This window comes from Microcaecilia unicolor, chromosome 8 (assembly GCF_901765095.1).
Source record: "Microcaecilia unicolor chromosome 8, aMicUni1.1, whole genome shotgun sequence".
Classification (NCBI taxonomy): domain Eukaryota; kingdom Metazoa; phylum Chordata; class Amphibia; order Gymnophiona; family Siphonopidae; genus Microcaecilia; species Microcaecilia unicolor.
Window position 1 is genome coordinate 243,578,949 of NC_044038.1, and position 25,808 is coordinate 243,604,756.

The following is a 25,808-nucleotide window of genomic DNA, read 5'->3' on the forward strand; positions in this document are numbered from 1 at the left end:
ATAACACCCTCATCCTCCCCGTCTCATCTGCCCGCAACCTCGGAGTCATCTTTGACTCCTCCCTCTCCTTCTCTGCGCATATCCAGCAGATAGCCAAGACCTGTCTCTTCTTCCTCTAACATCAGCAAAATTCGCCCTTTCCTCTCTGAACACACCACCCGAACTCTCGTCCCCGCTCTCACCTCGACTACTGCAACTTACTCCTCACCGGCCTCCCACTTAGCCACCTATCCCCCCCTTCAGTCCATCCAGAACTCTGCCGCACGTCTTATCTTCCGCCTTGACCGATATACTCATATCACCCCTCTCCTCTGGTCACTTCACTGGCTTCCAATCAGATACTGCATTCAGTTCAAGCTTCTCCTTCTTACCTACAAATGCACTCAGTCCGCAGCCCCTCATTACCTCTCTACCCTCATCTCCCCTTACATTCCCGCCCGAAACCTCCGTTCACAGGACAAATCCCTCCTCTCATTACCCTTCCCCACCACCGCCAACTCCAGGCTCCGCTCATTCTGCCTCGCCTCACCCTATGCTTGGAACAACCTTCCCGAGTCCTTACGCCAAGCCCCCTCCCTGCCCATCTTCAAGTCTTTGCTTAAAGCCCACCTCTTCAATGCTGCGTTCGGCACCTAACTCTTTCAGGAAATCCAGACTGCCCCAATTTGACTGCCCCTATCAGACTGACTGCTCACGTGTCCTTTAGATTGTAAGCTCGTTGAGCAGGGACTGTCCTTCTATGTTAAATTGTACAGCGCTGCGTAACCCTAGTAGCGCTTTAGAAATGTCAAGTAGTAGTAGTAGAATAAGCTAGAGAGAGAGAGGATGATGCAAGACCACACGTCATGGCTCAAATGAAATGATGGGAGCACTAGACTTCAGCTTCTCATAACAAAGGTCAGCGCAAAGGTCACAGTTGCACTGGTGGCACAAAGTACCCAACAGCTTCAGAAAATATTTTTAAGATGCCTCTTGCGCTGTTTGCAGGAAGGGGGATGGGGACTGAACTAACGTGTGTTGCTGGTCAATGTGAGCTCTCTGCTGGGAGCAGAGCACCTGAAGCAGAAAGAAAGCATCAGAAGTAGAGCAACTACAAGATTTATTTCCTGTAGTACTTTACAGAACAAGTCACTTAAAGTATAACAATAAGTAACTTATTTTATAGTTATCAAGTGAAAAACAGTGACCTGATTTCAAGACAAGTTTCAAGTTCAGCTTCTTCATGACAATATAGTTTCTCACCCTAAAAGAATCAGTCCTTACTGTGTGACGCTGGAGGTTGGCTGGTCATATACATCTTCTGTAGGTCACTAGCTCAAGGTAATGGAAGCCACTGCAAATTTGGTTTATGCCAAAAGGTCAAGGAATTGTTAGGAGCCAGTACCCTAGAGACTAGTACATCTAAGCCTGTTGGGTTCTCAGGGTTACCACAAAATTGTACATAGAATGGGGACCTCTTGTATACAGATCTCACTCATGCCTATTCTTAGTGGATATCCTGAAAGCTCAACCGGACAGGTGGGGGCTGAGAACTGGTCTAGAAGACAGACGTTTGTGTCCAAGCATATCAACAAAGAGCAGCAGAGAAATTATTCCAACCTGGACTCATATACAGACTCCCCCTCTAGAGAAGTGCGAAGGTACCTAGGCAGAAGAGCAGAGGGCCCATCGCAAGCATGCTCAGTGCATTAAGAGGGCTTCAATTTCCACTGCTGCTAGTAAGATACCTTTTATAAAATTAAGATAAACAGGAAAACTGTAATAATGAATCTTGCCAAACCAGCTCAAAAAGGTAGTCCATGATCCATTTTCAGGAGGCAGACGGGCAAAGAGAAAAAAGGGGAGGGTTTTCAGTGCATTACCGGACTGGCTCCTAGTCTCTCGGATAACATTACAAGATCATCCAGTTTTCAGGGTAGCTCGCCACTGCGCTGGGGAATCCAGTAGAAAGCTCTGTCTTTTCTCAGAGAGGTGGGACCCCTCTCAGCTTGCGAATGGTGTTGGCGAGTCGCCTAGCCAAGCCACCCGTTCTGGGCTCCTCTCTCTGAAAAGTCCTGGTCAGCAAATTGTAGAAAGAGCCATAGCCCACGGCCACTACAGTGCAGGTCAGACAGATGACATTATAGGGCATGCTGAAGTCTGGTGTGGGCAGATTCACTAGCAGTGGCTCAGTGTACAGACGCACAAAGTAACTGGAGTCGTCAGAAGAAGGAAACCTGATTTAAAAAAAAAAAAAAGTGCATTATGCCACAATAATATCATCTGCAACTGCTCACTTCCAAACTGGTTAGTTTGTTGTCTGTTTTGTAAGTGTTGTTAATACAATCATTGGTCATGTTTATTTCTGTAAAATGCTCAATGTGCTTTTTAGATCAAAGAGCAGTCTATCAAGTTTTATAAACAGAACATAATTAAAAAAAAAAAAAATAGAAGTCCTTCTCCCAAACTCCCATCATCCATCCCAGTTTAATTCCAAAATATGAAAAAAATAAAAATAAAAAAAGCCACACAGACCAGATTTGAAGCAACTGAGCTGGAAATGGCTCAGCTCTAGCCACAGTTCCAAGAGTTTATTCCACAGAATTGGCCCAGAGAACTGGAAAGAATACACTCTGGCAGAAGATAAAATGAACGCTGAAGACTCCTCTCTCCCCAACAAACGTGGCTACTAACGCCCTGCCAAATATCAAGAAGAGCCAACACAGACGCTTCTGTGAACCAAACACCAAATCTTAAACTTAATCCTGGCTTCTACAGGAAACCAGTGGAATGTGGTTGAAGTTTTTCCCAGGTCTTATCTGGATTAAGCTGTAATTCATGCAAATCCAGTAGCTAATTACAACTTCTAAACAAAGATTGAAGGGCTCAGTGACTGACACTAGATCACATAACATGATCACAGAAGTCAACATCAAACCAAAATCATCAGTAACCAGGGATACTATATACAGTTTAAACAATGACAATCTCCAAGATACCCTTAAGTGCAGGTCTTCTCAACCCAATCCTCAGGACACCTGGCCAGTCATGTTTTCTGGATACCAGTGGCGTAGCCACAGGTGGGCCTGGGCCCACCCAGTTAGGGCTCAGGCCCACCCAACAGTAGCACACGTTTAGTGGTAGCTGTGGGATCCCAAGCTCGGCCAGCTGAAGACTTCCTCCAGATGGTAATGAAAACGCTACTCTCCATTATACCAGCACCTGTGTATGTTCAGTTTCAGCGCATGCCTGCCGCAGACTGCCAAGGTGGAAAGAAGCGTTTTCCTACCGAGATATTTTTTGGGTGGTGGTTGGGGGGATGGGGGGAGGAGAACAATTGGTGCCCACCCACTACTTCCCTAGGCCCACCCAAAATCTGTTGTCTGGCTACGCCCCTGCTGGATACCCACAATAAATATGGATGAGATACATTTGCATGCCTTATTTCCATTGCATGCAAATGTATCTGATGCATTTTCATTGTGGTTATCCTGGCTAGGTGTGTCCCCCAAAGACTGGGTTGAGAACCCTTTGCCATAATGCAAATCCTATAGCTAAAAATGCTTCTCCTTGGAAAATACATTTGGCCCAGTCCTCAAAAGGCCTTGCATGCTTAGTGGCATCTGTTGATTCAGTAGATCCAAGACCCTTTCAAACATCCCAGCAGTATCTGGTTAATGCCAGTGCAGAGCCAGAGCAATACCACCTAACCATATGTACAGTGGTGATCGCTGGGACTTCTTCAAGAGGTTGTTCAGCTTCCTTCTAAAGTCGTAACGCTAGCCAACGTCAGAAGCAGGTGAATTTCCAGGTGATCCAACATGCACAGAAGAAGTTTGACTTACTCTGGAGATATGCCTTGGATTACAAAATATTTTCTGTTGCAAACATTTTTTTTTTGCTCATCAGTGTTTGAAGTGATTTAGGGTTTTGAATTGTCATTGGTAACGTGTACTTTAAGGAAGATTTTTTTTTTTCCCTTAAAAAGGATTGCGAAATGTTAAGCACCAATCAGTGGTGCTAATACCATTTTTTTTGTCCGAGTTGGTGGTTGTGAACATAAATGACTATGGTCTGTCACCATATACTTCTGTCATGAGATCTCTAGCTGTGCACAGTTCACCAGTTTGGTGTAATCAGGGCTCATAGTACTGGTTGTAATACATAGTACAGACTGCAGAACTCTGGTTAAATGACATTTTCTCTGTTTACTTCCCGTGGTCTTAAGGGCTGCAGCAGGTTGGCCACCCCCGATACAGATGTTGCTTAACGAGAACAAGTTAGAATGAGCTTAGCAAAGGCGAGTCTTCCTTCATCACTATATTACTTTTTTTGAAGAAATAAAATGCATGGCTAAAGGTAAGCCAGTTGATATATTTGGAGTTTTCATAAGGTGTCTAAAACTCCATCATGAGAGGCTCCTCATGAAATTAAAAAGTTGTATGGTTTAGTCAGTAGGTTTCAGACTACAATTTACAGCAAAGACAGATTCATTACTGACCTGAATCACTAACAGAAGACCCATCAGGAATAGTGTGTCGGGGGGGGGGGGGGGGGGGGGGGAGGTTTGCAGCATATAGTGGGAAAGCCTATTAAGGTATAAGCCAAGGTCCTGTCATCAGCCTAATGAAAAGTGCACAGCTACACTGTTAGGGAGTGTGGGTGAGAACAACTGTGCAGCCTCATCTCCCGTCAATAATCACGTTAATTTTTAACGCTACGTAAATGAGTAACATGTTAATCACATTATTAATGTGTTAATTGTACAGCCCTGCAATGAAGTCATGTTTTTCAACTTTATTTGGTGATTTTATTTTTATAATCATCTGTGCCAGAGCCGGTGGTGGGAGGCAGGGATGGTGCTGGGCTATCTTATACGGCCTGTGCCACAGCCGGTGGTGGGAGGCGGGACTGGTGGTTGGGAGGCGGGGATAGTGCTGGGCAGACTTATAGGGTCTGTGCCAGAGCTGCTGGTTGGGAGGCGGGGATAGTGCTGGGCAGACTTATAGGGTCTGTGCCAGAGCTGCTGGTTGGGAGGCGGGGATAGTGCTGGGCAGACTTATAGGGTCTGTGCCAGAGCTGCTGGTTGGGAGGCGGGGATAGTGCTGGGCAGACTTATAGGGTCTGTGCCAGAGCTGCTGGTTGGGAGGCGGGGATAGTGCTGGGCAGACTTTTAGGGTCTGTGCCAGAGCTGCTGGTTGGGAGGCGGGGATAGTGCTGGGCAGACTTATAGGGTCTATGCCAGAGCTGCTGGTTGGGAGGCGGGGATAGTGCTGGGCAGACTTATAGGGTCTGTGCCCTGAAGATCACAGGTACAAATCAAAGTAGGGTATACACAAAATAAGCACATATGAGTTATCTTGTTGGGCAGACTGGATGGACCGTGCAGCTCTTTTTCTGCCGCCATCTACTATGTTACTATGTATATGTTACTTTCTCCTCCCTTTCCTCCATGATCACCATTTTTTCCCTTCTCTTTCCTCCCTTTCCTTCTATGGCCACAATCTCTTATTTCCAGCATCTCTCTACCACCCCACCCCCCCTTTGCATCTCTCTTTACCACCACCTCCACAGAAGAAAAATAGAGAAAAACATGTGGACTACAGGGGTGGGGGGCTGCAGGAGTGCAGGGAAATGCCAAAAGCAGAAAGAATCAGATGCCAGATGGGGAAACAAAAAAAGTCACTGAGTGCAGATGCACTTAGAAACAAAACCCAACTCTCCCATTTGTGTCTGCCACCCTGGTATTCCTGGAGAGATTACCACAAATGTGGGAGTCAGAAAAGCAAATAAGAGGCCCTGAGCAGCGGCATACAAGGCAGAGAGGAGGGTGGTTAATGATGCTGCTGCTGCTTGCTTGAGAAGTGCTATGAGGGGGGGGGGGGGGGGGGGGGGGACAGAAATCCGTCAATAAGATTAAAAAAATACATGGAGCTACACCGGAGTCCTAACTCACAAGGGGTGATCATTGCTCTCTAGCGTTACTAGTGTAGCTGTGCAGGCACTGTTGAGTAACTGGTGCATTAAGAAAAGGCGCCTGATTGGCCACCAGATTGGGTGGGCCTGTGCCTACCCAGGCCCACCCTCTAGCTACACCACTGAATCAGCCCGGGCAAACAGCAGAGCAGACTCCCTCCACAGACAAGTCCTGCCTCCTCCTCGCTTCAGTAATTTCAGCACATCAACACTCTGCTGACAGCACTGAGCAGAGAGAGCTGATTTGCTGACATTACTGAAGGAAGGAGGAGGAGTGGACACTGGGTAAGTGAGAGAGCAGAGTGCAGATTACTGAAGCAAGGAGACGGCAAGTTCCGAGGGCCGTGAGGGGCAGAGAGAAATACGGACCACCTGGGGGTGGGGGGGGGGCTGCAGGAGTGCAAGGACATACCAGGAAGAGAAGAAAAAAGAGAGAGAGGTGCAGGTAAAGGAGCAGTTAAATCACATTTTTTTTTAAGTGCAAATTAAATTAACGCGTTAATCACGCATTAAATGTGCAGCCCTAAAAGAAAAGGATAGTTAGTGCTTCAGATTTTCACAATGTGTAGGAATTTACATTGTACACTTCCGTTGATAAAAAGTGACAAGTTACCAAGCAGGATGTCAAACATTGGTATAACTGCCCTGAGCTCCATATTCTGTTTTTCACTGGTTGTAAACATTACACAAGTATCGAAGTTTAATAGTAAGGTTTGAAATGAATACTGGAGCAATTTGCAGACTGTCCACAGTTACATTTGCACAGATAAAAATGCAATCTGCATGCATTATGCATTTCCTTTTATTTAAATGTGTCCACCAGGCTCATCTCTCTTCTAAAGGTGTAGTTAAGAGTACACGTATTGTGAAATGCTGCATTAAGGGAGAGCACTTCTGTCAGCCAATTGACCTGTGAAAATCACTTTGAAAACTGCCCTCATTATGCTAATGTAGAAAACCAATTCATCAGCCATCTGCACTTAGGTAAAAGAGATGTTTTGTACAGACCAGAAAAGCCCCAGAGGTTAGGGTGAACGGGGATAATCTAGTTTCTGTGCATTAACTCACAGTGTGGTGAAGAGAGGCCTTTCCTCCATCGAGTCAGTTTTCATCCCAATGACACTCGGAATCAGTGCACTCACGGTGGATGGACTGCAGAGAGATGGAGAAAGGGAGATTTGACACAGGATTTGTCCCCTATGTGTGTATGAAGACAGAATTTTATCAATCACTGGTTAAGATGAAAAACCGCCTTCATCCACCAAATTGATTCTTCATTAGCTAGGCACAGCTGTTGTGCTATAAGCCCTTACGATACCCGAGTCCTAGGTATGGCAGCTGAGCCAGACATTCCCCCTTATAGATCTCCAATCCTGTACTATGTTATTGAAAGAAAATTTGCAGGAGTGAGGATGACAAACACAAAAGGGGGAGATTCGCTTTAACTTGCAGAATCCAACAGTAATGTGCAGGCGAATCTAATTGTATGCGATGTGCAGAGTATGAAAATTAGGCTGAAGAGGGGAAAGACCTCAGACTGCTGAAATTTTTCAAAGAAAGTCACCCTGCTTCCTTCAATCATCGGTCTTAGCACCCACCTCCTCCCTTTGTGAAAAAATATATATTTTTTTTATAACAAAAGATTATTTTGTAGGAAAATATGTTCAATCTGATGTGCATGCCGGAATTGTAGAGACTCAAAATACAAAAAAACCCACTTAGCTAATAGCAGCGTCTTGAATAGGCATCCCCACCCAACGGACCCGTTTCGCCGAGGGGCTTCTTCAGGGAATAAGGACGCCAAGCTGAGGATCACTGCTCCAGTGGATTGTCGTTCACTGGAGCAGTGATCCTCAGTTTGGCGTCCTTATTCCTTGAAGAAGCCCCTCGGCGAAACGGGTCCGTTGGGTGGGGATGCCCATTCAAGACGCTGCTATTAGCTAAGTGTTTTGTTTTTTTTTTGTATTTTGAGTCTCTACAATTCCGGCATGCACATCAGATTGAGCATATTTTCCTACAAAAAAATCTTTTGTTATAAAAAAATATATATTTTTTCACAAAGGGAGGAGGTGGGTGCTAAGACCGATGATTGAAGGAAGCACGGTGACTTTCTTTGAAAAATTTCAGCAGGCTGAGGTCTTTCCCCTCTTCGACCTAATTTTTATATTCTGCACAGGAGTGAGGATGCAAACAGTACATGTATGGTGAAAGGTGGGCTATAGGTTTACATGGACTGTATGTGGTGGGAGAGGGGAGAGGTCCCCCTTCCCCCCCCCTCCCCCCAATTGGCAGTGCACTTTTAACTGTATATGGAGTGAGCAGTATTTGGAATTAACTCCCTGTAGGTTTTCAGTGTGTTGAGATTTGTACAGTATGAATGTGTGTATATGGCAGGAATTAAGTTGGTACATTTTTACAGGTGGCATAATGAAGGCTGATGTATATGGAGAACGCAGCTATCGGACAATGCATACCTCACATAGAAGCCATGGTTAGGATCAGGAGGGTACTCTGTCCACTTTAATAAAGCTCTCTCAAACTGGACCGTGATCTTCGTGGCAGAGTTGGCAGGAAGCTGTATCAGCATCTCCAGCAAGTGAGGCTGCAGACGGTCTTTTGCAGGCTGGTAGTGGATATAACCTGAAACCAAATGCATCCGTGAGGCAAAAACTGCAAAGCGCCAAGCAAGTACCTCTACACTCAGGAACCTAGTGTGCCACGATCCTCCACAGGACAGCCTCAGTATGGCTGCACTAGTCTGCTATCCCTTGAACCAGCAAAACCAAACCCCTTCCCCAGCTCATCTCTACCCAGGCAAACCTAGTGAACACTGGCCCATATAGCATAGATGGGAACAATTTTCAGATCATTATAATTCAAAAGCAGTTTGAAAACTGGCAGTCCCTGTATTTCTGCAGTTCTTATGATGCCATGTCATCTCAGAAAAGAGCTGGGTATTGGGACGTAATGAGGCATATTTTCAAAGCACTTTGGGAGGCTAAGTTCCATAGAGGCATATTTTCAAAGCACTTTGGGAGGCTAAGTTCCATAGAGGCATATTTTCAAAGCACTTTGGGAGGCTAAGTTCCATAGAGGCATATTTTCAAAGCACTTTGGGAGGCTAAGTTCCATAGGTTTCTATGGAACTTTGGGAGGCTAAGTGCTTTGAAAATGAGCCTCATAGGTTTCTATGGAACTTTGGGAGGCTAAGTGCTTTGAAAATATGCCTCAATGTCATTTTATGGCAATTGCAGTGGGCTGAGAACCTGAGGAGCTGGGTTCAATCCCCAATGAAGATCCTTGTGACCATGTACATAAGTGTTGCCATACTGGGACAGCCCAAAGGTCCATCAAGCTCAGCCTGCTGTTTCAAAAACAGAACAAATAAGGGAATGATTAAAACATGGGTATTAAACTGTCACCTTTAAGAAAACGTTAGTTTGAGATTAAGTCTATTCAGCTCTTCCCTGCATCAGATCTGGAAAAGGCTGAGCACCAAAAGGAGTATTTTGTGGGGATCCTGAACAGTAATTCTGACCTTTATTAGCCACTGTTGGAAACAGGATACTGAACCTGAAGGGCTTTGGTCTGACCCAATATGAGTTCTTATGAGGATGGGTTGTTTGTTTTTTTCTTCTCTCCCTCTTCACACATTAAACAGTGTTATTACATGAAAAGGTTGCCTCGCTTCTGCTTGCCATTTCTTTGATCCTTTTCCCACACAAAAATTCTGCTAAATGAAAAAAGCTCCAGGAAGAGGTGCCAAGTGTCTCCAAATGTTGAGTGCCTTCTTAAAACTGGTGTTCTTGAACACTATGGCTCTGGCGAGACCTCTAGGGGGGCAGCTATCAGTGTCTGAGGACAGTAAATTCAAAAAAGCATGGGACAAGCACAAGGACTTCAAAGGGAATGGAAGGAGTTGTAGAGTTAGTAATGGATGAGGACAAGCTATATGACAGAAAAAGAACAGGAGATCACGGCCGTACAATGCACCTACATGCAAAGTACGCAGCCGATTTTTACTCACAAACTGCAGCTATTTGTGCAGGGATTTTTCCCATGACTACTACTGCTACTACTTAACATTTCTAGAGCGCTACTAGGGTTACGCAGCGCTGTACAAATTAACAATTAAGGACGGTCCCTGCTCGGAAGAGCTTACAATCTAAAGGAAGGCTTAAGTGCGTATTTTTGTAAAGCCAAAATAAGTACACTTTTGACCCCACCACCACCTTCTTGTGCATTTGTACCCATGTTGCGTGGAGGGAAATTGTTTTCAAAACCCCTCTTTTAGGTGTGGCAATGGCCTTTATGGACTGTTCCTCCTGCTGTTTTAATAGGTCAACATACAAAACTAAAGTCTCAGATCACTGCCTGTAGGATGACCGTGTCTAGGTACCTCACAGCATGATCACAGGTGGTCAGCTTTTCAGGGAACCCCTTCACTTTTTAGCGGCTGCCTAAACGACAAAGCTTGATTGCAAAAGATGAAGTGGGGACCATGTTTGCTGGGTGTCAGATTGTAGTGGAACATGAACAACAAAACCAGACACGGATACTGCTAAGAAACGACGGCATCACTCCGCTATTAATCCCCCACCACAGGCTAGCCATTATTTACAGGGTTCATTTAAAATCCTTGTGCTCACTCACAAAGTACTTTACCTTTCCTCACTGGCGATACCACACACTTCTATTACTGACTACCGTGTTTCCCCGAAAATAAGACACTGTCTTATATTAATTTTTGCTCCCCAAGACCCGTTAGGTCTTATTTTCAGGGGAGGCCTTATTTTTCGGGGAAACATCGGGTCGCCCCCCCCCCCCCTCGATCGCTGGCTCCCCCCGCACTCAGTCGCTCCTGGAACTAACCTCTTAAACGCTTCCTTTCACCATTCATCTTCGCACTCGCAGCAAGCAGCAGGGCAGGCCACTCCTTCCTTCCGTGTCCCGCCCTCGCCTGACGTAACGTAACGTCAGGCGAGGGCGGGACACAGAAGGAAGGAGTGGCCTGCCCTGCTGCTTGCGGCGAGTGCAAAGGTGAAAGGAAGCGTTTAAGAGGTTAGTTCTGGGAGTGACTGAGGACGGGGGGAGCCGCCGATCGAGGGGGGGAGCTGGCGATCTCGGGTGGGGGGGGGGTGACCCCGATATTTCCCCGAAAAATAAGGCCTCCCCTGCTAGGTCTTATTTTCGGGGGAGGCCTTATATTTTCAAATTGTAGCAAGACCTCTACTAGGTCTTATTTTCGGAGGATGTCCTATTTTCGGGGAAACAGGGTACTAGCATTTTTCAGTCAATACATAATTAGGTTGTGGAACATGGTCAGACTCTAAAAATGGCACGAGCATTTTTTTTTGACCGATTTATGGGTCTGGTCTCCAAACAAACTTGTTCACTCCCAGAAGTCAGCAGTGCAGACGCTGAATTTGAAAAATGACTTCTCCTGAGAACCGACCTGGAATGGCATTATTTTGTTTCATGTTAGGTCCCCTGTAGATATCAAGGTCTTACACAGGGGAAAATATAGTGGCTCTTTTAACCCCTCACCCACTGGCAACCGTTGCAGTTATCTGGCTAGTAAGGGGTGAGAAACAAGGTGTGGGTATAATAGCAGCAGGATTGCCACTAGCTTCTCTGGGAAAGTCACCGGGAATCCTTTCATGACTTGTCCCCTGACTAAATAACGGGAATGTGGCCTGTCTAGATCTGAGACAAGAATCCTAGATGAGCAGAAATGAAGGCCAGACTCCTTACTCGGTTTGTTCTCTTTGCCTTTAGTAGTGATCACCAGGGTATGAACGTACAGTCTCAGATACCAGGGCACCGTCTCCATGAAGATGATTGGGAAAGCCCGGTACAGGTGGTGGTTGTAAACCACAGTGTTGAGTTCTCCTTTCTGCAGTCCATATCCACTGATATAGCGCTCGGTATAGAGAACGGGTGCCAGTGGCTCTCCTGGAAGAGAACAAGCATAGAAGTGTTTCCGTTAAAGTTTTCTACAGACAGACAAATTATTACGCGTAAGCACCATGTTCTGACATTAAGCCCCACATGGGTAGTTTTCACTTCAAACCTTTTCATTGAGAACTCCATGAATTATACAGTCTCGTTTATCACAGTATTAACAACCAATACGTACCATTCGTTACAAAATGTAAGCGTACATCCATTCTCAAATTTTTCCCTCTTTTTCTCTTACCATATTATTAACCCTCCTCCCCCCCCTCTTTGTTTTAACTTTGTTATATTAAAGACATGCCAAAATAAACAACTTCACATTAAACTGCACCTCATTTAAACATGCCATGTGAACTTCAAAGCGGAAAAAACGGAAAACTCCGGCGCTGACAAAACATATGCTGTGGCCTCCTCTGCATGGCGGAGCTGTGCCTGACCGAGAAACAATGCTTCACGCCATGTTATTATTATTTTTTAAATTTATTTTTAATTAATTAATTTATTTTAAACAAGCTAGCGCCCGCTGCCCAAGGCGCGATGAAACGGAGAAACAACTGCTAGCTAGATAAGGAGAAAAGTGCTGAAGAGAAACAGAAAACCCACATAGCTGCCTCTGCTCCTTACAAGCCTGGGGAAAGAAAAAATACTTCTGCTTGTAAGTTCCTATAGTGATTGTGCTCGTTAGCCATCTGTGCATTGTCCCCCCCCCCACCTTTTTTTTTTTTTTTCCAAAAAACAACTTGCTTGTTAAAATGCTGGGGAAGGAAAAAATATTTGTACTTTTAACTTTCCATAGTGGCTGCCTCTCCCAAAGACAAACACCTTTCTAACCAAAGGGTAGCCCTTCCCAGCTACTTATGGGAGATGGGGAGGTAGGGGGTAGGGACCCGGGGCACCCGAGTGTAACACCCCAGAGGCTGTAAAAGGAAGAAAGGAAAAGAAATCTCTATCTGACCAGCGTCTAACAGAGAATTCCTAGGCACAGAAGAAGAGGTAGCAATGTTGTTCTTATTGTAAACCTCTAAAAGATAAAGAGGCAGATGCAGCAACCAAACGTAAAAAAATCTAAATCGTTAAAGTCCCTAACGATTTTAAAATAACGAAACATGCACCAAAAAAAAAAGTCACACATGCTGAGATCGGTAGTGAAACGTACAATGTATCAAAGAATCACAATACACATCGTTAATCGGCCCCCAAATCATGCGCAGAGCAGCCAAGCGTTATGTTAGCTGCTCTGCGCATGCCACAAACAGTCAAAACACAGTCAAATCGCAAGCACATGGCTCCCAAATAAAACAAAAATAAAAAAAAAGGGTCGGGAGGGGGCAAGGGCGCTCATCAGGAGCGTCCTGTACAGACGGCCTTGCCCCCCCCCCCGCTGCTCCCCACTTTCCGCCGCTCCCCCCACCCCGAAAAAGCAAAATTCTAGCAGCCCCTGCCCCCTCCCCACTTTCCGCCGCTTCCCCCACCCCGAAAAAGCAAACTTCTAGAAGCCCCTGCCCCCCTCCCTTCCTCACTACTCTGTCACCTCAGCTCCGCCTCCCGACATCCTCCGTCCGCGCCCCGCCCCCTTTTGGTGTCGTCGCCGCCATTCCCCTCCTCCATCGGGCCCCCCTTCCTCTTACCGGGCCCGTGCAGCGCCTCTCTCCTCTGTCCGAAGGCGCTGCACGGGCAAGAAGAACGCTGAATCAGCTGATGCCTGCCTTCGCCTAGCTTCGATAGAGCGTCTTTCTCCTCCTGGGCCCGCCCCTGTCTGACGTCAGTAACCTACGTAGGTTACTGACGTCAGACAGGGGCGGGCCCAGGAGGAGAAAGACGCCCATCGCGAAGGCAGGCATCAGCTGATTCAGCGTTCTTCTTGCCCGTGCAGCGCCTTCGGACAGAGGAGAGAGGCGCTGCACGGGCCCGGTAAGAGGAAGGGGGGCCCGATGGAGGAGGGGAATGGCGGCGACAACCCCAAAAGGGGGCGGGGCGCGGACGGAGGATGTCGGGAGGCGGAGCTGAGGTGACAGAGTAGTGAGGAAGGGAGGGGGGCAGGGGCTTCTAGAAGTTTGCTTTTTCGGGGTGGGGGGAGCGGCGGAAAGTGGGGGGGGGGGGGCAAGGCCGTCCGTACAGGACGCTCCTGATGAGCGCCCTTGCCCCCTTCCGATCCTTTTTTTATTTTTATTTTTTTATGTGTTTTCTGAGGTCCTTTGGACCAATCACAGCGCTTTTAGCTCTGCTAATGCGCTGGGATTGGCTCAAAGTTTGTTTATTTTTTCACTTAACACTTTTTCCTGCCACGGAGCTGTCCTAACGAGAGGTCCAGACCTCTCGTTAGTTTTCCTGCCTTTTTCCTGCGTAAAGGCAATCGGAAAAGGTTAGTGCATGTCGTTTCAATGGGGTTTTCACACTAATTGCTCATCTCCATTCCGTTTTCGTTAGCTGCTACTGTCGTCGGAAAATAGGCTTAAGTGCATGGAAAGGATAGGAAATTCTTCCCTGAGGGCTCATTTAACGATGAAAAACGTTTAGTGCATCTACCTCAAAGAGAGAGACTAATGGGCTCGCTTCCTACCTGCTGGGAGACTGAGAAAATACTGAGGCTAAGGTCACATGGCCAGGGCTCTCATTGGCTCTCTAGAGTCAGAGTTTTTTCTCAGTCTCCACCTGCTGGTAGGCGAGCACAGCCCATCAGTCCAGTCCTGGTCCGGTCCAGAGGGACGCTAAGGAAAAGGAGTTTTGGGCAGTCTGGGAGCCTTATGTTCAATCGCTTACTAGTAGAATCCGCACTTTAGTACTGAACACCATACAAATGTAAAATCAACATAATAGTAGAGAAATGTTCATATGAGAGGGAGGGAGGGGGGGGGCTCATTAGGATAGGGGAGGGAGGGAACTAGGAATGTGGGAGAACTGTCCTAGATCAAGCGTATGATGTAGGTCAAGATGATGATATTTGAGATGAATATGGAAACATACTCAAAGAAGGAAGAGGTTCTAAGAATAAGGGAGGGGGGAGAAAAATGTTAAAAGTTTGATGATGATGTTATAGTTGAATACTGTTAGTATGAAAGTCATATCAGCAAGAACTGTCTGTAACATGAAAATCCTGTCCTGATATGATCAATAAAAATTATTAAACATAAACATGCAGTGTATGCAACAGTGTCTCAAAGGTCAACCCATCTTCAGTTTGTCCCTCCTTCTCCCCAAATCCAACAATCTACAAACTCTAGTTTATTGATCGGAGAATTATATCAAGAGGGAGAAAGAGAGATAGGGAACCCATAACATGTCCAAACAGCAAATCTTGCTTCACTTTGCCAGACTAATGCGGGCTCCCCCCCGCCTCTACTGAACTCTGCAGGTATTAATATCTAATAGTGGTCCAATGCCTTAACTCGTCAGTTAACCCAGCGCCCAAAATCCCCAACAATAAGCACGGGTAGTTTTCAAAAGCAAAATGTGCAGATACTTTCCTTTGAAAATTTGCTAAGTGTGTATTAAAATGCCCATCTATTTTGCACCTATTTTCTGCATTGATTAAGGAGGAAAGGCAGCATGTGTGCTTTTGAAAATGTGCTGCACAAGTACTGTTCTCCTCCCCTGACCTAATGCCTCTTCGTAGCCCATCTACCAGCGTGGTAATAAAATTTGAATGAGTCTGGACCAGTCAGAGGGCAGTAGTAGAACAAGGTTGAGGGATCAGGGGAAAGACACGGGAATTCAGACTTGAAAAGCTGGCTGGTCTTTATCCTCGTCATTTACTAGTTGCTATTCAACCCCTACTCAGCAAGGAGAGGGCTAAGCAGGGGAATCAGTTGAAGATCTGGGCTACTAGGATGGTTCACAGAACCATCAAGATCTGAAATCAGAAGCCAAGGACATTCCCCGAGAACCCATATAAGAAATAAGGCTAACACCCTGCTACCTGACCCCACCAGGGACACAACTGTTACACCTTGCCCAAACTTCCCATTAAAAACACGAGGAGGTTGACTCGTATACATTAACTTCTCTCGCACACCCACCTTTCTCCTGGAGCCCTTTCCATTTCAGCATGATGTTGAGGTTACGGGATGAATTGAAGAGCTCCCGATCCTGTAGATCGAATATTGCGTATTGTCTGCGGTCTCCTTGAAACGACACTTCTTGTACCGATGTCGGAGGTGGGGACACATCAAAAAGCTTGTTTTCCTACAGGAGTTAAGAGTTTTGAAATGTCAACCCTAAATCAGAAGGCATCTAGCTCTTTCGTTTCTCAAATATCAAAGCCTTTCTAACTCATGCATAACAGTTCCACCCTACAAAAGCAATGAAGAATTGAACATTCAGTTTAGCCACAAATTCATTTATAAGCAAAGGCTGGTAGCCTGCTCTTCCCTTTTGCCCAGACAACTGGGCTGAATATACAACAGATACCCAGGGCTATGCCTGGAAAGGGGAAAAGAGGTGAATAGGAATAACTGGCCTGTGCCCTAGGGGGATCTGTACTGCCATCCTAGCCTTGTCCTGACACCATTTTATCTTAACTTGAGGGCAGGATGAGCTCCTTAATGCCAGTTGTTTCCAGTAAGTTCCTTGTTTACTCAGTTGTAATAAAATGGTGGTAATTAAGGTTGTGAATTGTTGAGAATTAACCTAATGCTTAGAACAGTGGGCAAAGAACCATGGAAGACAGGATTCAAATCCCACTGCTGCTTTGTGATCTTGGGTAGTGGAGGGTTAAAAAAAACAACAAAACCTAAGCCCTCCGATGACACGGAAATACCTAGTGTACCCAACTGTAACTTGCCTTCAGCTATTACTGAAAAGGTGAGAGCTAAATGCAAATTTGGCTCCCTTCCCGTCCCCCTTCTCATTCAGGAGCACTTTCAAGTCCAGAGCAATTTAGGATGTTAAAATGACAGACACACTGAAATGAACAGAAAGCATTGAGGATATTAGTTAGGTAGGGCATTATACGTTATACAATCCTACCGTCTCACACCATCTGATTCCCAATCGACCAGCACTCGCCCCCACCCCATCCCTCATCTCCTTCACAGGGTCACCTATTCTTTCCTACCCCATGGATGTCAAAGAAATTATACAAAAGAAGAGAAACTGCTTTTCTGTCTGGGTTCAAATAGCTAAATGAAAATTGAATGGAAGGAGATGAAATTTGGCATGGGGGGAAAACTGGTGAAAAAGGTGTATCGTTTGAAAATGAGCCAGATCCAATCAGCCCAATACCCTTTACTACAAATGAGTAGACCAGTGGTTTCCAAACCTGGTCCTGGAGGCACCCCAGACACTCAGGTTGTCAGGAAATACACAATGAATATTCCTGAGAGATTTGCATTGAAGTGGCAGCAGGAACAGCACTCTCTCTCTCATTAACAGTCATCATTAGTACCCTGAAAACCTGACTGGCTGGTTTGCCTCCAGGACCAGGTGTAGGAACCACTGGATTCTACTATGCAGCTCATTTTATAAGAGGCTACACCTGGTCTTGCAGCACCGAATTCTAGCAGATAGGGATTACTCTCCCCTTCCTTACACAGCCTTAATCCTTTCCTCATTTACCCAGTTTATTCGAGCTCCAGACACTTGCACACAGGATGTTACTGACAAGCTCTCATTAAGAAGAAGGGTAACACAGGTATTTGTTTCCTAGGGCATCTCCAAGATGACAGCGTTTACCTGATCTTTACTGGAAAGATCGACGTAGATTTTACTCTGCGACGCCAGGGGACAAGCTTCTAACCCAGTTCGTGTAAACATCTTAAAGAGTGACCAGTCTGGAGGATAAAGAGATGCAAATATCATACCAGGTTAAGAGTTCAGAACAGCTGAACAGTATCCTGTTTTTTTGTTAGATAATTAATGCGAGGGTTTGCCATTTGCCTTTTCACAGGGAAATACTTAATGTTTCTGAACGCAAATCACTTTGAGCATTATTACATTTTTTTTTGGGGGGGGGGGGGGGGATTTTGCCGGGATCTTGAAGCCTGGATCAGCCGCTGTCGGAGACAGGATGCTGGGCTTGATGGACCCTTGGTCTTTTCCCAGTATGGCGGTGCTTATGTACTGAAAAAGGTGTGAGCTAAACTCAAAAATTCCTCCCAACCCAACAGATGTCGGAGAGAAGTTATATATAAGGGGATGAGAATATTTCCAAAAATGTATTGGAAAGGGACCACATTTGTCATGGGGGAAAACTGGTGAAAACACATCAAGTGAGACAGTTTGGAAACGGCTCTTCTCTACCTTTCTGGGCACAGAGATTGGAAGCGATTCCAAGAGGCATGCTCTGCACCCATTCCCCATGGTGCCTGCCACACTCCTCTCCCCCCTCTTCTGGGCACACGCACAGGGATTGGAAATGCTTGTGTGTGTGCTCACAAGAGCATGCCTGCCTTTTAGTTATTCAGATGTCATTTTCATTTACATTGTTATTATTTTATTGCATTTGTATCCCACATTTTCCCACCTATTTGCGGGCTCAGTGTGGCTTACAATACATTGTGAATGATGGAAATACAATGTGTTACAGTGCGATTATGGGTTACAATATGAGGAGTTGTTGTAAAAGTTTACTTGGAAATCTAGCTAAACTGTACAGCTTTAATGGTTGCTGTATGGACATAAGTACATAAGTAATGCCACACTAGGAAAAGACCAAAATGATAGTGGGGATGGGACGACTTCCCTATGAAGAAAGACTAAGGAGGCTGGAGCTTCCCAAACGTACAAACATTCTATACATGTTATTCCTGGAATTGTGGATTTTTCCCAAGTCCATTTAGTAGTGGTTTATGGACTTGTCCTTTAGGAAACCGTCTAACCCCTTTTTAAACTCTGCTAAGCTAACCGCCTTCACCACGTTCTCCGGCAATGAATTCCAGAGTTTAATTATGCGTTGGGTGAAGAAACATTTTCTCTGATTTGTTTTAAATTTACTACACTGTAGTTTCATCGCATGCCCCCTAGTCCTAGTATTTTTGGAAAGCGTGAACAGATGCTTCACATCCACCTGTTCCACTCATTATTTTATATACCTCTATCATGTCTCCCCTCAGCCGTCTCTTCTTCAAGCTGAAAAGCTCCAGCCTCCTTAGTCTTTCTTCATAGGGAAGTCGTCCCATCCCCGCTATCATTTTGGTTGCCCTTCGCTGCACCTTTTCCAATTCTGTCAACTACTACTGTTGGTGTGGCACAGTGGCACTCTATAACATCCGTTCTTTGAAATCCATTCACAGTGACATCTAACTGGTTTGATACTTTAAATCACACACTATTATTCTTTTCAAATCGACAGAATGTTTGGATATTGTTCCATTCGAACTGCCCCTTCTCTCCCCTGTCCAGGTCACAGGCACGTACAGAGACACACGCATACAACATGCACAGGGGTTGGAAAAAGTGCAACAAGCCCTGATCTACAGTTTTTCTCCGCTTGTCTAGGCAGACTAGCATCCAGGTCAAGCAAACTTCTTTGTAATAAGCAGTTATGTTACTCCAGTTCCAAGATTTACCTCTCCTTCCTTGTCCTGTGGAGAACATATCAAATACCACAGTGAGGGTCTGTCTGAGCTCCCACGAAACACTCAAGCACTGAGCGTCCTAAGAAGGAAGAAAGTTCAAAAGAGACAAACAGCACTCGCAAGGGGCAACAAAACCAAAATTAAGAAACCTTTGCAAAACGTATTCATCTACAAAGGGGACCTCCTTCTCGTACATTTTACAAAGAGAAAACAGAGACGAGAAGGAGTAAAGGGGGAGATTGATCAACTGGGGTTTATGGCAATGCAAGAAAAGTAAGCCGGTCAGACTAGACAGGCCTCACAGTCCTCGACTACCATGTTAAAAATGTGCAAAATTAAGGGCAAAAGACTGGCATTCGTGTTAGATCTGTGGAAGCCCCGGTGGGATGGCAGAGAGATGCAATCTGCCTTGGTATGCACAGCTGAGCAGTAGCAAAGGCACCATGCAGTATAACTTAGCTGCATGACAGCGACTGCTACATTCTTAAAGGTTAAAGGCCCCACTGGATTCTACTCTTCAGGCTGTCTCCATACAATTTTAAGTGATGAGCAATTTGGTCCAGACCCACAGCCAATTCAGCATTCATACAGCTTACAAATTTTCATTTAAAGCACTGGTGGAGCACATATCCCATCTCATGAGAAGCCATTCCGATACTCGGACGAGACGACAGCGAGTTTGCTCGGCTTTGCAAGCACTTACTCTGCAGACGGGCCGGATGTGCACAGCCTGCGAGTGGTAGCTGCTATGAAACAGGCGCTCGGCTTTCAGCAGAACAGCAAGGCCAGCCTGGAGAACATAACATTTGATAGTCCACATCAAAATACAGATATGCTGTAAAGAACATTACTGCTGACCATTATATTAAATATTAGCTTCAGCTAAAAACCTCCTCACATGTCCCTGTCAGGGTATCTTCATTCTCTTTTTATTCAAAGTATTATCATTGTATTTTTACAGTGCTGCAAAAACAACCTTCTCGTATCCACACCATAGATGACCCAATCCACAAAAACCACCGATGAGACACAAAGGAATACATTCTATACATCGCATCTAATAAATTTGGTGCCAAAATGAAATTTGCTTAGGCATATTCTATACAGTACACTTTAAGCATGCATAGTTTTTAAAATAAGCCTAACTTTCTGCACAGTTTACAGAATACGCCAAGTGCTGGGCCATGTGACTAAATTTAGCTGCGGTCAATTACCCCAAGTAAAACCTGGGGTAAATCCCAACGCTTAAATTAGGCACGGAACAGGTGTAAACATGCAGATTTTTTAAGAACACCCATGACCCATCCATAACCACCCCCCACTTTAACCATGCAACATTTACACGCACCATGTCACAGAATACACTTAGCAAGCAGCAGGGGCGTAGCCAGACTATAGATTCTGGATGGGCCTAGGCAAGAAGTGGGTGAGCACCAAGTGTTCTCCCCCCACCCCCCCAAAAAATAAATATCTCAGCAGGTGGGAAAACACTTCTTTCCACCTTTTCAGTCTGCAGCAGGCATGAGCAGGTGCCGGTATCATGGAGAATACTGTTTTCATTACCATCAAGGGGAAGTCTTCAGCTGGCTGAGCTTGGGATCCCCACCAGCTACCACCAAATGTGTGCTACTGTTGGGTGGGCCTGAGCCCAAAGTTGGTGGGCCCTGGCACACCCAGGCCCACTTGTGCCTACATTACTGGCAAGTAGTGTGACTAAATTCTAGTCAATGCCAATTAGTGCTAATTGTTAACATCCAATTATCAGTGTTCATTAGCTTGTTAACTAATTAAGTTATGCTCATTGTTATGGAATTTGCTTCGATTACCATGTGGAAATCTCAGCACAATATAGAGAATCCCAGGAACAGGGGTTCATTTTCAAAGCGTTTAGGCTTACATCTGTTACTATGTAACTTTGTAAGTCTAACTGCTTTGAAAATACGCCTCATTCACAACTAAATAAGATCATAAGACCAGCTCTTTTAGAAATAAATATTCTCTCTGCAATTTCTAATATTTCAGACAGGAAACTCAGAAAATTATACTGCTTTGTCACCCTCTGGTCATCCTCCCCTTACTCTGTGAGACTATCATTGGAATGCTTTTAGGTTTCACTTAGATGTATCATCTTTTACTTATTTCTGATCCAAAGGTACTGCCTTCAAATACTAGTCAAAAATATATTAAGTTAGTCCAATTAAAAAAAAAAATGCTTAGAACCTAAGGACATAAGCCTTGCCATACTGGGACAGACACAAAAGGTTCATCAAGCCTAGAATCCCATTGCCAACGGTGGTCAATACAGGTCACACGTACCTAACAAGACCCCAAAAGAGTAAAAACAGATTTTATGCTGCCTATCCTAGCAATACTGGTCGGATTAAGATCTATTACAATAAAGGACTACTTGGCTATAGAGGCTGTCTCATAGTATCTTAGACGTCCCAATATACCATTTATTGGTTTAATTCAAAGGACTATGTGTGTTTCTAATCATTGGTAGCCTCCAACCATCCAGTAGTACAAAAAAATGCTCATATGCGTCTATAAATTTAAATCGAAGTCTGTACTACTGTTCAAATATTCCAAAAAGTCAACATTACTGTAGCAAAATGCAAATAATGCACTAAAGGTACTTAGCTTGCGGGCTCCAGGTTATCTTCAATTGTTTTCTGAAGCTGGAGCTTCCCAAGTTTCATCGTAACTGAATAAAGTTTGACTAGCAACTCCGATGCCGTTATACGCCCGACAGGACCCTGTTTCGCGGTCTCTGGCTTTGTCAAGGGCATAAATTACTGCAAACGGAAACGAAATTGTAAGTGTTAAAATCAAAATAAACGACATTTAGTTAACATATATTTGCTAAGCCCTCCCGGCATCTGGACTCACAGTATCCTCGGCTGAAATCAATCTGTTGCCAGCTAAAATGGCGCTGGCGTTTTGAGTTATATCTATCTAGACTCCACCTCTATAAGCTACGTCAGAGGCAGCAACTCCAATCATCGTGGCGTTTACATATGAATCTGTGTTTCTCGGGACTACATATCATTAAACAACATTGGGACATTATACGAGCGCACCCTACCTTTGGAAATTGTCGCCTAAGGATGGCTTTTTCTCGGGCACACAACCTAAGTGAAATTCTAAGTCCAGCGGATTTGCCAGATCTGAGAGCTACCAGATCCAATACACAAGGTTGCCATAGTAGATGCAATAAAAATGGATGCAGAACCTGTCCTCAGACGATTGAAACAACTAGTTTCTACCACAATGGACGTCTAATTCAACTCAGACAGCAAACGACCTGCCGTACCACATATATCATCTACTATATCAAGTGCCCTTGTGGTAAAGTTTATATTGGCAAATCAAATAGATCGCTGAATGCCAGAATGGTAGAACATAGATCAAGAATTTCTACCCAAACTACAGGAGCTCCGCTTGTTCAACACTGCATTACTAATCAACACTCCACCGAATCGCTCAGATGTATGGTTATAGATTGTATCATACCCAGTGCTCGTGGAGGTAACATCAACAGATTATTATTGCAAAGAGAAACACAATGGATCTTTCGTCTGAACACACTTGAGCCATATGGATTGAACGCTTACCTGCATTGGAACTGTTTCTTTTGATTTTGAGTTTAACTTTAACTCTACTTTTGATCAGCTGTTTGTGACGTAGTCCCGAGAAACACAGATTCATATGTAAACGCCACGATGATTGGAGTTGCTGCCTCTGACGTAGCTTATAGAGGTGGAGTCTAGATAGATATAACTCAAAACGCCAGCGCCATTTTAGCTGGCAACAGATTGATTTCAGCCGAGGATACTGTGAGTCCAGATGCCGGGAGGGCTTAGCAAATATATGTTAACTAAATGTCGTTTATTTTGATTTTAACACTTACAATTTCGTTTCCGTTTGCAGTAATTTATGCCCTTGACAAAGCCAGAGACCGCGAAACAGGGTCCTGTCGGGCGTATAATGGCATCGGAGTTGCTAGTCAAACTTTATTCAGTTACGATGAAACTTGGGAAGCTCCAGCTTCAGAAAACAATTGAAGATAACCTGGAGCCCGCAAGCTAAGTACCTTTAGTGCATTATTTGCATTTTGCTACAGTAATGTTGACTTTTTGGAATATTTGAACAGTAGTACAGACTTCGATTTAAATTTATAGACGCATATGAGCATTTTTTTGTACTACTGGATGGTTGGAGGCTACCAATGATTAGAAACACACATAGTCCTTTGAATTAAACCAATAAATGGTATATTGGGACGTCTAAGATACTATGAGACAGCCTCTATAGCCAAGTAGTCCTTTATTGTAATAGATCTTAATCCGACCAGTGTTGTGTAATTATACAAAGTTTTTTTGAGATTAAGTATAGCCATTCTTCTGCATTTTTTGTATCCTAGCAATAAGCAGTGGATTTTTCCAAGTCCATCTTAATGGCTTATGGACATTTTTTTAAAGGAAATCCTAAACTTTTTTACCCCTGCTAAGCTAACTGCTTTTAACACAGTCTTTGGAAATTTCTTTTATTTCTAGTTATTACCTCAAAAGTTCAAAGACAGGAGTCACAGACACACTTTACAAAGGTCTTAAGAGCAGAAACATTTCTGTGTATCACAACTGGCAGCTGCAGGGTGGGCACCCTCGGGACTGTCCAAATTTGTCACAGCTATTTTTGAAACAAGGCAGCAGAGGTAAACAGAAGACACTTTATATTTAGTAAAATTTTACATTCAGAAACCTAGCTGCATAATCCAGATTTTCAACCTTGCAGAGAGAGGACTTCCTGGTTCCGGACCAAAAACACATTAGTAAAAGACAGCCTTCTGGGAGCCAGACACTTCCAACCAGAGTTCTGGGAGAGCAGTCTTACCTGAATATTAGCAGCAGCCAAACACTGACACTGTTCAGCACAACATTAGGAGCGTTTAACGAGAGGTCTGGCTAAAACAGTCATAGCAAATAATCTTTCCCCTCCTGTCACAGATTGGGTCCTTCACCCCGCGTCCAGGGCAATGTAAGCCACTGTCAGAGCTGTATTGTGCCATGAAGCTGAAAGAGAGATTTCCCACCACAGCCTCCCAGTGCAGTAATAGCAAGACCCCCTTTTCAGTCTGTAGGGATAGGAGGGATCACTTAATCCCACAAACCCAATACAACAGGAGTGGGGTAACTGATGCCTCTCAGATTCCTCTTCGACAGACCTTACAGAACTGCTGGAGGAAAAATACCGTGTATTCAATTTGTCATAATGAGCTCATATACCTAAGCTGGTCGCTCTCATAATGGCTGACAGACAAATGAACTAGAAAGGCAGCAGATCAAATTAAAGCCTCTGTACTGGATTAAATTCATGTTGGCAGAACTGTTAACTTCATGTATATACACAAGGCATATTGAAGTCCCTCAGCAGGCAAATTTTCTGGATGACTGGGTTCCCCAAGATCCTGGTGTGTACATTACAGTGACAATATGAGAAGGTGTCCTACATGCTCTTACCCTAGAACCACATGGCAACAGTTTCTTCCAAGGCGTGAGATTTTCGGTACAGACAATTTCCCTGGGCAGGATGGCGTACCTCAACAGACGGTGATCTGTCACTGGAGAAAGAAGGGGGATAGTTACTGCCCTGGGTGGATTTAGATTGGACACCTCGGACCAGGATCAGCCTAACACTCTGCATTGCTACCTTCATGGATGGATCCAAAAGCATAACGTGAAGGCTTTCCACTCTACATTTCCTCCTTTCTGAAGGTTGTGCCAGAAATCCCAACAACTCTAAGCAGGCAAAGCTTGGAAAGGAAAATTTCCAACAAGACTAAACCCTTTCAACTATTTTCAGCATAGGAGACTGTGCAGACAGATTCAAAGTAGCAGACACACTTACACAGACTATCCGTTCACTCTGCCCTGGGCTAGCTTTACTGCACACCCTGTTCCTCATATCTTATTCAACTGTACATAAAATTTCCCTTCAGTTGCCCCTTCATCTTCCTATTGAGATGTTTCATTGTATTGGATGAACAGTGTTATATCTATGTTACTTGAATTCAAGAAAAGAAAAAAAATCTTTACGGGCAAGAACAAAATGTCATCTCCCTTATCCTGCTAGACCAGTTCTGACTGACAATGTAGCAAAGATTAAATCTCATGATGGAAGGAAGAGAAGGGCCCCTTGGCAGAGCAAACTCCAAAAGCACTAACACATCTGGACTGAAAATCCATCTTGTAATGTTTCACAAAATGGGTGGAGAGGAGAGACAACCATGTTGCCACTCTACAAATTCCTCTAGACTGGCTGCTTGAGCCTCCACCTAGCAGGCTGCTTTCACTCTGGTAGAGTGTGTGTAGAGCCCAACAG

General features: G+C 44.7%; 1 protein-coding gene across 1 annotated transcript in view; it reads right to left on the reverse strand.

The window, feature by feature from the left end:
- Positions 1 to 1,082: 1,082 nt before the first annotated feature.
- Positions 1,083 to 25,808, reverse strand: part of PIGT (phosphatidylinositol glycan anchor biosynthesis class T) — a 32,675-nt gene continuing 7,949 nt past the window's right edge. Inside the window, exons 4-12 of the mRNA XM_030212098.1 lie at positions 24,947 to 25,047; positions 20,131 to 20,217; positions 19,419 to 19,506; positions 17,584 to 17,681; positions 15,930 to 16,095; positions 11,710 to 11,910; positions 8,430 to 8,595; positions 7,024 to 7,107; positions 1,083 to 2,216 (exon numbers count right to left, since the gene is read on the reverse strand). Coding sequence (XP_030067958.1) covers positions 1,964 to 2,216; positions 7,024 to 7,107; positions 8,430 to 8,595; positions 11,710 to 11,910; positions 15,930 to 16,095; positions 17,584 to 17,681; positions 19,419 to 19,506; positions 20,131 to 20,217; positions 24,947 to 25,047 — 1,244 coding nt within the window. The 3' untranslated portion in view covers positions 1,083 to 1,963. The remainder of the gene's footprint in view (positions 2,217 to 7,023; positions 7,108 to 8,429; positions 8,596 to 11,709; positions 11,911 to 15,929; positions 16,096 to 17,583; positions 17,682 to 19,418; positions 19,507 to 20,130; positions 20,218 to 24,946; positions 25,048 to 25,808) is intronic.